At 34.1% G+C, this 13,301-nt stretch overlaps 1 protein-coding gene across 1 annotated transcript; it reads right to left on the bottom strand.

Moving 5' to 3' along the window:
- On the bottom strand, positions 7,599 to 10,176 carry LOC105158531. Its single transcript, XM_020692729.1, has 4 exons — positions 9,286 to 10,176; positions 9,000 to 9,192; positions 8,091 to 8,569; positions 7,599 to 7,991 (listed from the first exon to the last, which is right to left on the bottom strand). The coding sequence occupies exons 1-4, from the start codon at positions 9,682 to 9,684 to the stop codon at positions 7,854 to 7,856; spliced, it is 1,209 nt and encodes a 402-aa protein (XP_020548388.1). The 5' UTR covers positions 9,685 to 10,176; the 3' UTR covers positions 7,599 to 7,853.

Raw genomic sequence — 13,301 nt, 5'->3', positions numbered from 1 at the left:
AAGGATGTAAGAGGCCTCACCCATATCCGTCATGAAAAATTGTGTGGACAATTATGCCTTAATGTCGCCCAACGTCTTAACATCATTCCCGATAAGTAAGATATCATCTACATAAAGTACAATGTACGCAACCGTGCTCACTGATCTTATTGTATACACAAGGATCAAATTCGTTCTTGATGAAATCATAACCCCATATGAGTTCGTCAAAACGTGTGTTCTAGCTTCGGGAAGTTTGTTTGAGGCTATAGATGGACCTTTGGAGACGACAGACCTTCTGTTCTTCTCCAAGGGAAGTGAAACCCTCTAGTTTATCCATGTAATCTCTTCCTCATCGAAACCATGAGGAAAGCCATTTTCACGTCCATCTGCCATATTTCATAGTCATACCATGCTGCTATGGCAAGCAAAATCCGAATGGACTTGGCCATAGCTACTGGTGAATAGGTTTCCTCGAAATCCATCCTAAGTCGTTGAGTGTATCCTTTTGCTACGAGCCTAGCCTTAAAGGATGTTACCTTCCCGTCAGCTCTAAGCTTACATTTGTAGACTCATTTGCACCCAACAAGTTTAACACCTTTAGGAGGGTCTACAAAGGTCCAAACTTTGATTTGAACCTATCGAATCCATTTCAGATTTCATGGCCTCAAGCCACTAATCTAAATTGATATCCGACAATGTTTCTCCATAGGTTCTTGGATCATTATCCAATTAACTAGTCGGTCCTAGAAATCCGTACCTATCAGGTGGTCGACCTACGGAGGACTAGAGCACCATCAGTGGGAACCATAGGTTCAAATGATGTTCCTTCGTTCTGCTGAGGTGTCTCATTTGTCTCCTCAAGAAGCACCTCGTCGCGTCGACTATCTGCAGGAAAATCCTTTTTCGAGAACACTATATCCTTGAGACAAAAACCTTTTGCTTAGATGGATTATAGAAGTAGTATCCTGCAATTTCTTTCAGATATCCGATTAACCTGCATTGACTAGACCTCGAGTCTAGTTTGTCTCCCACTAGCCTCTTGATGTATGTGGGGCTGCTCCACACTCTCAAGTTCTTGTAGGACGCAGGCTTGCCATGCCATATCCCATATGGCGTCTGCGGCACCGTATTAGATGGTGCCACGTTAAGTAATTTGGCCATCGTCTCAAGAGAGTGACCCCAAAAGAAAGGAGGCAATTCCGTAAAACTCATCATGGATCAGACCATGTCCAACAGGGTTCGATTCCTCCTCTCAGTCGCGCCATTCAGTTGTGGCGTTCCAGGAGGAGTCCATTAAAAGAGAATTCCATTCTCCTTTAAATGATCAATAAATTCACCACTTAAATACTCTCCGCCTCGGTCCGATCGAAGAACTTTAATTTTATGGCCAATTTGATTCTCGACTTTAAGTTTGTACTCCTTGAACCTTTCAAATGCCTCAGATTTGTACCTCATTAGGTAAACATAACCATACAGTGAGTAATCATCGGTAAAGGTTATGAAGTACTAGAATCCTCCTCTAGCTGGAGTATTTAATGGTCCACAGACGTCTGTATGAATCAAATTCAAAAGACCATCAGCAAGAGCATTTGTCTACAAAAGGCTTCTTGATCATTTTCCCTTTCAGACAGGATTCGCAAGTCAGTAAGCTGTTCAAATCCTCTACTTCTAGACTCTTTGACTCTACCAACTTTCTCATCCTATCTTTTGAGATATGGCCTAGCTTTGCGCGCCATAACTGTGCGTTTTCATGATTATCTAATTTTTATTTGTGTTGGGCAATCATAATCTAATTAGACTATTGGAGCATATAAAGACCATTTATCAATGTACCAAGCAGATGATAGTTACTATCGATAATCAAATCAAAACCATTTTCATTGATCGTAAATATATAACCATCATTGTCTAAAACAAGAATGAAAATAATATTCTTGATCATGATCGGTACACAATAACAGTGTTTTACTTCTATCCGAATATGATCACTAACAGCTAAGTTGAGAGATCCCACGGCTTCCGCAACGATGGTCTTCCCATCACCTAGCCTTAGAATCATCTCATCCTTACGTAACTTTCTGTTTCTTTTCAACACCTGCATGTTATTGCAGGTGTGAGCTCCAGCCAGTATCCAATACCCAAGAAGCAGAATTAAATATCATGTTTACTTCAATCACAAACGTATCTGAATTGGAGAGGAGTTGTGGGCACTCCCTCTTCTAATGTCCCTTAACTTGGCAATGATTGCAGACATCATTTGTCTTCGATCGTTGAGAACCGCCAACCTTCGCTTTCCCTTTGCCCATCCCCACAGGAGCAGTAGGGGCGCTCAAAGTGCTAGTAGTAGCTTCGATGGCTTTTACTTTGTCCTTCTTTCTTCCAGCATCTGGCTCTCTTGCCTTTCGCTTTGGAGGTTGAAGCCTCTCCTACCAATACCGTCGCTTTGGAGGTTGAACCTATTTTGATCCAGGTCCATTTTGGGCCCCTAACACTTCAATTTGGTCCAACCAAGTGAGAGTTAATTATGAGTTGTTTGACCGAGACCTCATCACATGTAAATATTTCATGCATAAATATCAAATACTTAAAGCATTTAAATGAATGCATCGCATGCATTGAAACCTAGCACCCTTATTGGATGATCACGAGCGCAACCTATGCAACCTACTGAGCCCGCAGTGAGTCTAAGGTCTGTTTAAGGTGATCCTATGCTATTACAAAGTAACATCACCCATCAACATATAGATGGACCTTGTGACATCTCCATAGGCCACCTTCTCCATGGGTGTCCTCCTTCGTGGGCTTTCTTCTCCATAGGCTTGCTCAAAATGAAAAATCTCACCAAAAATATCCTATACTACTCTCTTTACAATTGAATAAGAAATTCCTATCACAAGTCGGGGGGGCTACATTAGGAGGGAGATAGAGAACCTTATTATTTCAAGGCTAAAAACGAGGAGGAATGAGAAAGTAAAATCACAAGGGCACACACCCAACAAAAATTAAAAGACATACATGCGGTCTAGGGCTCCGTAATCATCCATTCACATTCATTCTAGCACATAAACAATTAATCATGCTAGACAAGAAAATGAATATCTCAAAAGTATCGCAATATCCAATATCACGATAAACAATTATGTGCAGAAAAACAATAAGCTTAAAATTTGTACCTCAAATGGATGTTTAAGCCTCGTGCATCCAATGCACACTATCAATCCAAATTAATTAAAGCATATTAATTTTAGAAAAAATTCAATTTTCTCCAAAATTAAATCAGGAATAATTAATGTTATTTTAGAAAATATGCAAAAATTCAAAAATCCAATTTTGTAGAAAAACGGTGAAAAACAGTCCAACCGTTGGCCGTCGGCAGCAACAGTAGCGCACACGCGCGCTGGCCCCCCTACTAGCATGCTTGCACTGCTACAGTACCAGCTTTTCTCCTTTTTTTTTTCTTGATTTCCACACATTAAATTGAAATTAGAATAAGTATTTTATCAGAAAATTCAATTTTCATATAATACTAAATCATCCAAACTTTCTAAAATTAAATAAATTAATTTTCTCATATAATTATCCAAGAATAAGCAAAACAATATATCATTCTTCAAAAGCAATAAAAATCATATTGTCATGCTTATTCACACAATACTATTCCCCCTAAATCGAACCGTGCTCTGATACCACTTGAAAGGCATGGCAAGGTGCGAGCGGATCGGCCCAGGAACGCGCAAACGGAAGCGGTTAAAATAAATTACATAAAATAAAATAAAATCGCAATAAAACCATGATTCCAACGGGTATACCATTGGAGTTTCCCCGCATTCAATGTAGTTAATAAAATTAAACTACTATAAAATTAACAGGGCTATTGGTATAATGAAAAACGAGAGGAACAAAAACATAAATCAAGAATTACTTTTTTTCATGTATTTCGAAACTCCTTCGTTGATTTGTTCAACCAAGGCCTCAACACAGAGACCCTTTAAAGTTGCGTCCACACCACATCAAAACTTGGGATTCCTCAATTCAATTTGCTAGAAAAAAATTGAGGAGTAGAAGATACCAAGTGTGCACAAGAGGGGGGTTCAGCTGAGTAGAATGATTGGGAGGAGAAGAAATTATTTTTTGTGTATTCATTCATTAGTTATTCCAAATAACTAATATACATATATATACCTTGAATGGATGCATTAAAAAATGTCTAGGTTCATTTGACCATCCATAAGGTAATAATTCTTTATTCCAAATAAAGGATGACTAACATGGCACGTTCCAAAAATGATTTTGTTAGTCAATAATTTTCTTTTTCAAGCATTTCCACCAACTTAATTAATGGGCTTGACCGATTTTAATTAATTAAAATACCAGGCCCAATTAATTAAATTTAATTTAATTAAAGTCCACTTAATTAAGTCCGTCATATATTTAATCCAATTAAATATATGAACCCGATAAGTCTTTATTAAATAATAAGTCCAACTTATTAAATAATAAGGGCAAGCCCAATATAAATTAACCAAATCACTTTATCATTGGGCTTATCCAACCAATGGGTCCCTCCCATATATAAGTCTAGGGTATGAAATATGGCGTCGGTTCTCATCCTAAACTAGGCATCTATGCTTTAATACTTGAGACCGCGTTACTCTTAATTGATCGACAAAGGAACCTCTTTTCCTATTCGATCAACTATTGTGGCCATAGGTTCATAAAGCGTGACTGCGTCTCCAAGTTCATAAGAGATACCTCCATCATATGCTGATAGGGGATGGATCCTCTTCTTGGAACTCATCGTCTTTGTTACATACTCCAACTGCACTGGACAAGACTTATGGTGATTATGTTTGTAACACAATCACCTCTCGCACAAATCTAAGATATAGCCACGTGACTGCCGTGATTCCTCAAGTCCGAGGACTACTCTCTTTCTATCAGAGTCAGGGATCCAAAAAAAATCATACTGACCAAGCCTTCGAGGGTTTCATATAACAACCCAATCGAGTCAGTTCAATCGATTGGACACCTAGCCAATCAACCCACTAAGATCGCATAGATGCACATTGTCTGTCACCGAAAAAATACGGTACTCGTCAAATAAATGTTACTCTTAGTACAAATCTCCATAGGACACTCGATACCTAATCTCAAGGTTTTCGACTTGAAAAGTTTCAGATCCAACCTCTCGGCAATTGATTTCATGACTAACATCCAATGTGCGGTCCAACTGCATGGTTGTTAAAGTGGTATGTGGGCTTTATTGTGATGTTCAAACAGATATAAATATCACAACAAATAAAGAAGCTAATTAAGTGAATATTCATTTTATTCACTAAATAATATTGCATAATACCGAGTATTGTTAGAATAGATTATATTTAGGCCAATCTAATTGACTTTTGGTCATCTATCCTAACACTTGTATGGATTGGTAATGTGTTTTAAAAGCGTCCAACCAACTACTTATTTGCTTAAATTCATTATTGATTTTATTATACTATATATCACTAACTACTTTAACATAACAAAATTTTCAAAATATATTAAGTAAATTACCATTTTTTAAATTAATGTGAAACAAATTAAAGGAAAGTGAAGAATTCATACACGCTCATTTAAAATTCTTTTTTTTTTTTGGAATAAAATGACAGTATATAATTATATTATAAATTTCAATGAACATATTAAATATCAATATATAATACTAATTTATAATGAACTAACATGCAATTTTTATTATGTGATTGAAAATCAACAATTCAATTTTTACAAATAATTATGGAGAAATTAATTGCCCAACTATTCATCTCATAATTTAATTTGAAAAATGTAATACTTTGTTACATACGTTCGAGCTTTTCATTTTATTTTGACAAATGAATTTTTAGTGTAATATAATGACTTTTCATAAACAATACAAATTTAATTGTATTATATTATAAGTTGCATTAAAATATAGTCATTTTATTATTATCTAAAAATCAGAATCTTGTATACAAAAAATATAAAGAAATAGGTATCATTGACCCAACCCGATCTATTTGCAACCCAATACATTTTCAATCCGTTAATTCAAATTTATTTTTGAATCCAATCCATATTGGAACCAATTAATTCCTTTGGAGTTGATCTAAATTTGATCTAACCCGCTTATTTGCCACCCTTAATATATATTGTAAACCAAACTTAATTATTTTTATTAGTTTTTAATTTTGAAAAATTAAAGCATTTGCCCCTTTTACTTTAAACATTGTCTTTTTCCTCTTTATCTGAAAATTACGATTCCTACTAACAGCACGATGAACAATCACCAATCAATGTAGTTTAATGGTTAAAGTCGAGAATTGTTATATCATATGTGTTTGAATCTTCATGAAGACATTTCATGGAGTTAAATATTACAATATGACTTATACAATATTTTTAAGAAAAATGTAATTTATTCTATGTTATATAAAAAATGAGTAAAAAACTCCTTTTGAAAAATTAATCTCTGTGTTTTGGAAAAAAAAACAAATTATCCCTTATCTAAATCATTGATAGAGGGGTAATTTGCTTCATTTTTTAAAATACAATGAGATAATTTGTTAATTTTTTTTTTCTGGGAAATATTTCCTCATTTTACATATCTTATAAGATAAATTGCATTTAACCCTAATAATTTATATGTAGTTAGACCTTACTTATTAATGATGGTAAATTAGTTATAAGAACTATTGACACATAAAGAGTAGGCAAAATTATAGATTTAGCCCAGTAATTTAGGAGATTGACAATTATGATTCTATATGAATTGATTTTCGTAATTTTATTCTATAATTTTGAAGGTTGGCAGTTTTAGTCTTTTTCTGGTCAATTTGATCTAAAATTGCATATAATTACACATAACTTAATTAAATTACAATTTTAATTATATAAATCAATTCGTGCAAAACTAAAAGTGTCAGCTCTCTAAGTTACATAACTAAAAATGCCAACTCCTTTTAAATTATAAATTTTAAATACAATTCAATTTAATTATATAAAAGTCATATTCAATTTTTTGGTCAATTAATAAAAAAAGAACTGATATAATCAAAATTTTAATACTATAGAACTAAATTATAAAAATAAAATCATAGAAAAACAGAACTATCAATCCCTAAATTACAATACTAAATTATATCTTTTCTTAAGTATATACGCGATTCTTGTGAACAAGTTTGTGGGGGGCGAGGGCGACCCAATCAATTTCGATTACTACAATTAAGGTAAATTAAGTTTGAAATCAAATTCGATCCAACCCAAACCCATTATTATTAATTGCTTTAAGTATCAAAAGGTTAATCCATTGATCAAATATAAGGAATGTATTGTATTATTTTCCACATCCTATCATTATTATTTATTTTAGATTTGCATATATCTCTTGTGAAGAACTAATATTTATATCCTCAACAATATTTTGCGTAAAATAATAAAGAGAAAAGAAAATGATTTTTGAAGATACATAACACACATTGTTTCTCCAAAATTACAAAACATTACAATCATTCAAGATTTATTAAATTTCTATTTAATATTATTACAAAATGATTGTTTTTACAGCTGCTCTCTCTTTTTTTTTCCCCTAATTTTACATAACCCTTCTGCATAAAAAAGAAGGGACAACAAAAAAGAAAAAAGAAAGAGAAATTGAAAAATAGGAAACAAAATCCCTCTTCCGCGACTCCGATTTATAGACATAAGGATAAGGAGATGTATATATAATATTCTTTTTTTTATCTACTTTTTAGGGAGAATATATTTGGCCAAAAGAGAAAGAAGTTAGATAGAGAGAGAGACAGAAACTTCTGGAAAAGAAAACAAAACTTATCTTTTTATTTTTTTCACAGTGGTTCGCTGAGGAGAGAAGCTAAGCCTGTGACCACCACCTTATTATTATTATGCCAATGCCCCCTCTCTAGACTCTTTGGCTTCACCGCCGGTAGCTGCCACGTCGTCGACGGTGTCGCGTCGCCTGAAACCTTCACCAGTGACTTGGGTTCCTCTAGACCAGGTTCATCTCTGGCCTCCTCCCCCGCCGGTAGCTGCCACGTCGTCGACGGTGTCGCGTCGCCTGAAACCTTCACCAGTGACTTGGGTTCCTCTAGACCAGGTTCAGATTGAAATGAAGACGTTGTTTCCTCTCCGAAAATCAGATCTAATTCTCCACTTTCACTCGGTAACTCCATAACCTCGGTTTGGGGTTGGGGTTGGGGTTGGGGTACGGTGGGTTTCTCAACGGCGTCGTTTTCTGGTGGACTTGTTGATTTTGGATGCGTGATGCGTGTGTGGGGGCTGAGCCATTTAGATTTCATGTATTCGGCTTTACGCCACGGCGCGATGTGCATGCCTTTTTTCTTTAGGCTCTGCTGGGCGGCCTCCGAGACGATCGAGAGGATCTGCAGAAGCCGGTCGGCTTTTCCGACGAAAATACACGGCAAACACTGTAAAATTGCCTTGTAGTTGCTCGTGGATCGAGCTATTTCGAACTCTGATCGGAAATCAACATCGACTATCACCCTCTCGCCATCCATTATCACATCAATGTACTCATATTCACCTATAGATCGGCAAAGCCACGAAGGAAAACGCATCAGTTTCCGGACGATGATTCACTCAACCGAACATGGAAGGAAGAATACGAATTTGAGAAAGGAATTTTGCTGGGTTCATTTGAATTCTATTGGCTTTTCCTTTGATCAGTATTAATTTCTATTGGTTTAATAATTAATTCTCCACCTGAAAGACAAAAGGATTTTGCTACATATTTTAGATTACCACCTTCATTTTAGATTATTCGGAATCAGACAAAGGAATTAAGAACTCGAAAGCGGAAATCTGTCAAATTTTACAAAGCTGGTGTCTAATATTTCGAACCATTATTCAATCAAGTGAACAGAGATTAACATGATAAGGATTCAATAGATGACCATGGAAAGAAATTAGGAAATGATAAACACAAAAGTGGTAGGCAAGTTTTGAGAGTTTACCAGCTGGAATAGAAGAAGATTTGTCCCATTTGGATTTACAAACAGAGGCGTTATAACCAAGAGCAATTAGACCATCGGTGGCGATTTTCCTCAAATCGTCTTTTCTTTTGCAAGTTTTGCTGTTTTTTTCAACGATTTTTGAACTGTCTGCCAATAGATTTCTCTCCGCCACACTCGCGCAGGGTATCAAACTCTACAACCGAAAAATGGGAAAAGTAAAAACCAATTGGACAGTCAGAAAAAAGGAAAGTCTTATCCGCGAAGCCAAAAATCGAAATTTCGGTACCTTGAGAGTATCGGAGGGGTCACTAAAAGAAGAATTTGCGGTAAATGAGTCCGAGAAGAAACCGAACTCGTCGTCGGAGCTGTTGTTGCTGTTGCCATTAAAGCAATTGCAGCGGCCGCATTTCGCCGAGACGGCAGAGGATTGTTTGTCGTTGTTGTCTTCAATGAAATTTTGAACCATCTTATCTAAATAAACCGAGCTCGGCTCAAAATCAGGCACAACGGGCGTCGCTCCGCCGTCCTTTTCTCCTCCTGCAACCTGCTTCTCTGCCGATGAAATCCTCAGAACACTGTTAAAAGGTCGGTCAAAAAGCCGCCTCAGCCGTGATTTCGACACCGGTGGCTTAACGACGTCGTTACGGATCGCATCGATCGGCTGGATTCTCATAGGAAAAGGCATTTTTTCCTCCAAACCAAAAACTGTAGACACCTATAAACAACAACTTCAAAACTCTACCAACAATTCCTTCCAAAAACTCAATGCCAGTAAACAAAACACAGCACCCAACACCGAACGTCTCAAATTCAGCCTCCTCTCTCCCGCAAACCAAAACTCACATCATCCGACCACCATCATCTCCACACAACCGCCAAATGATCACAAAAATACTCCACCACAACACTTACTCACCAGCAACGGGAAAAACAAAAAACAAACTTCAGTTAGGGTTTTTCATGGAAAACATGACTGTAGTGAAAGGAGACACGAGCACTGCACTCGTATGGGAAGAAGCCGAATCCATACGCCGGAATTCTCATTTTCCGGCGAGGCCGCAGTTGCCGGCGGTGAGCTACAACTATGTGAGTGGTTTCGGTGTGTGAAGTCTACGTTTTTTCAGTGGATTGATTTTTTTATTTTCTTTTTCAAATATGAGCTAAAGAAATTAGTGAGTGTGTGGGGTTTATATAGCAAAGTGGGGCTTTTCATGAGTGCCACGTGGAGTCTAACGTCTCGTGGATTGCCCTGTGCTCCGAGCTACGATCTACTGTGATCGAGCGTCATACGTTTCTGATGGTCCTGCTGTATGATCTTAACACGTACCATCTGCTCCATGAAGATTAATCATGATACTCTCATGGATGACTTCTTATTCATTTAACTCTTTTTTAATTTTAATTTTTAGACAACCATTTTGGATATTTAAACTAACTTTTTCACATTAAATAATACTAGTTATCGCTCCACGCAATCCCACGAGTATATAAAAAGACTATGATGTGAGATAAATCGAAAAAAAAAATTATTAAAAATTAATTATTGTATGAGGGAATAAAAAAAAAAAAGTCCGTGAGAAAAAAGAAATGTGTAGTGAGATGAGAAAATAAATTGTAATGGTGAATTATGAAAAATATGAAAGTTCGGAGAAAAAGAACATGAAAAAGTAAGGTGAGAGAGAAATGTGGAACAGTAGACTGAGAGGTTTTTTTTTTTTTTAATTATGTTTTATTAAATAATATTGAATCTACTATTTTAATTAAATTTTTCTTTGAAGGAACGAAATAAGTTAAAAAAAATAATTTGAATATTCAAAAATTAATACGATAAAAAAAATTATTTAGTAATAATGTAGATATAAATTGAATTTTGAATTTTAATGAGCACAGAAAAAAAAAAAAAGAAAATGGAAACAAAAACAAAGACATCCTCGTTTTATACTCTAGTTTCTTGTGGTTGCATAATCACTATAAAATAGTTGGTTATTTCATATGCTATAAATCACTATGATTTAAAAAATCATAATAAATTAATACTATTTATCATGATCAAACAAAATCGAAGATCTGTTATTTGTGTTGTTATATTTGATTTTTAGTCGAAAATATGTATTTTCAATTTTATATAGATTATCGTTTGAAATGTTAATAAGTTTGGATTTGTTAATGAAATTGTATTTTATATTAAATTATCGTGTCTAATCAATATATTCTCAAGGGGATTATATAGAAATAAGTATGTTTTTACGTTAATTATTTTTTCAGAATATGAAAATACAAACAAACAGGCCAGTGACCCCGGTTAATCAACATTTACTATTGGTTACCTATTGCTAAAGTATTTATCACATAATTTTAGATGCAATAAATGTTTTGACCCTACTTGCAGAAATAATGACTAATAGCCATCGCACAGTCGTAATTAAATAATGTCTATCGTAACTTTTTAATTTTAATCATGATAATTAACCATAGTGAAAGATCAAATTTTTATTTAATTGACTATAAAATAATTGATTTCGGAGCAATTTATTTTAGACTAAATTGATATTCATAATTTTATAATTAATTATACAATGTAGATTGTATAAGTAAATTCAAAAAAATAACATCATTTGTAAAGTTAATAAAGAAATTAAAAAATTTACATTGATGTTTTAGTAATTTACTTTTTTAATTATAATACGTAATAAATTTACCATATTGACCATAAAAAATATTATGTTTATCAAGAAACTAACTAAATAGCTCTATTATGTAATATTCAAATATACAAAATTGAAAATATGATAATTTCTTCTCACTGAAAGTCTCAAAAAATTAGATGACTTCAAATTTGAAAATTATCTCTTAGCTGAAAACTTATGTTTCACTGAGAAAACATGGAAAACATTTTATGAGAAGTTTCTGGGTTCAAGAATGATACGAAATATATTTTTTTCCGCTTTACTTTTTGCTAAAAGAATCACATTTGATAAATTATGGTATAGATAAGTGTTTCGTATCGATTACAGATAAAGAGTTTGAATGATTTGTAATCCTATTACATTCTTTCTGTAGCAAGACAATTTTTGTACGATAAAATTGTGTAGCCTGAGTGAATAATACTTTGTACGTTGGGGGATGATCAAGTCGCAAATTACATTACTTGGCTCCTTCTCTAGGAATGAAGCCATGTGTCCATCCCAAACCCCTCGTCTGGGTTGATATAGGTAAGCATTTGTGTTGTATATTCAATTATAAATTGTTGTTTATTTATTTGGATAATTTTGTTGTTTTGTAGAGTTGTTGTTATATGCTTATATGAGGTTATGGTAGAAAAAAATGGATATATATATATATATATATATATGAATATATACGTATTATATACTTGATCATTAATTGTCGGTGATTTGTGGATTACGTTGTTATTCTATGAAGTTGTCATTGTGTGTCATTCAAGATTATGTGTAAGTAAAGATTGATGGAATACTGTGTTATATTATACTTGATGGTTGAATGGATTGGGGTGATGACTTATCGATTGAAAATTAATTATTGGCTGAAACTAAATGATAAAAATATTGATGGAATATTGTGAATTGAGATGAAAAGATAGCTTAAACTGTTAAAAACACCCCTTATACTTTCAAACTATGTTTCGGCGGGTTAGCTATGTTTGAAACTCAAGCAATCAACACTACAAACGTCCATAAGTTGTACAACATCACACGTACTACACTATTTATTCTTTTCGTTCTTTATTTCTTCACTTAATGGATAAGAACTTATCGTTTACGATACGTTCTTTTTTTGTTTATTTTTTATTTTTTTATTTGGTTAACGTGGTATTATAATTGAAATAAGACATTAATGTGCCACTTGCTTTCACTATGACCATGTACATAGAGGATAAATTATTACCACAAAAACATATGAATGCTCCAAACTTGTTAAGGAACAGAGTTGTAACTCTTAGGCTCACTTAGAATGGTCCGAATGGCACTTTTGTGGACTCTAAGAAATGTTCTTTTGTAGTTTTGTTGCATATATACTTCCAAAAACATCACAAAGATAAAGGGCTATCAAACTACTCCACTAGGGTGTGTTTGCGTGGGTGGATTATCTTCTCCCAAGTCCCATGCATCAATTATATAAGTCAAAATACGGGTAAATCACATTTTTATCCCATATATTATGCAATATGAAAGAATTATAATAAATGAAATAAAATTAAAAGTGACCTATATATATATAATATAAAATAGATATGATTTGACAATAAACAGTGATTTTTGTCTTTAAAAAATATAATATTAA

This window comes from Sesamum indicum, linkage group LG3 (assembly GCF_000512975.1).
Source record: "Sesamum indicum cultivar Zhongzhi No. 13 linkage group LG3, S_indicum_v1.0, whole genome shotgun sequence".
Taxonomy (NCBI): Eukaryota; Viridiplantae; Streptophyta; class Magnoliopsida; order Lamiales; family Pedaliaceae; genus Sesamum; species Sesamum indicum.
This window is presented reverse-complemented; position numbering and strand designations above follow the sequence as displayed.

What these genes read in the sequence shown, in the direction of transcription:
- LOC105158531 (XM_020692729.1), bottom strand. Translation starts at nt 9,684, where the DNA reads ATGCCTTTTCCTATGAGAATCCAGCCGATCGATGCGATCCGTAACGAC. An exon ending in ATCTTCTTCTATTCCAGCTG is followed by an intron (nt 8,570 to 8,999) that starts GTAAACTCTCAA and finishes GCCGATCTATAG; the next exon opens with GTGAATATGAGTACATTGAT. An exon ending in AACCCAAGTCACTGGTGAAG is followed by an intron (nt 7,992 to 8,090) that starts GTTTCAGGCGAC and finishes TCACTGGTGAAG; the next exon opens with GTTTCAGGCGACGCGACACC.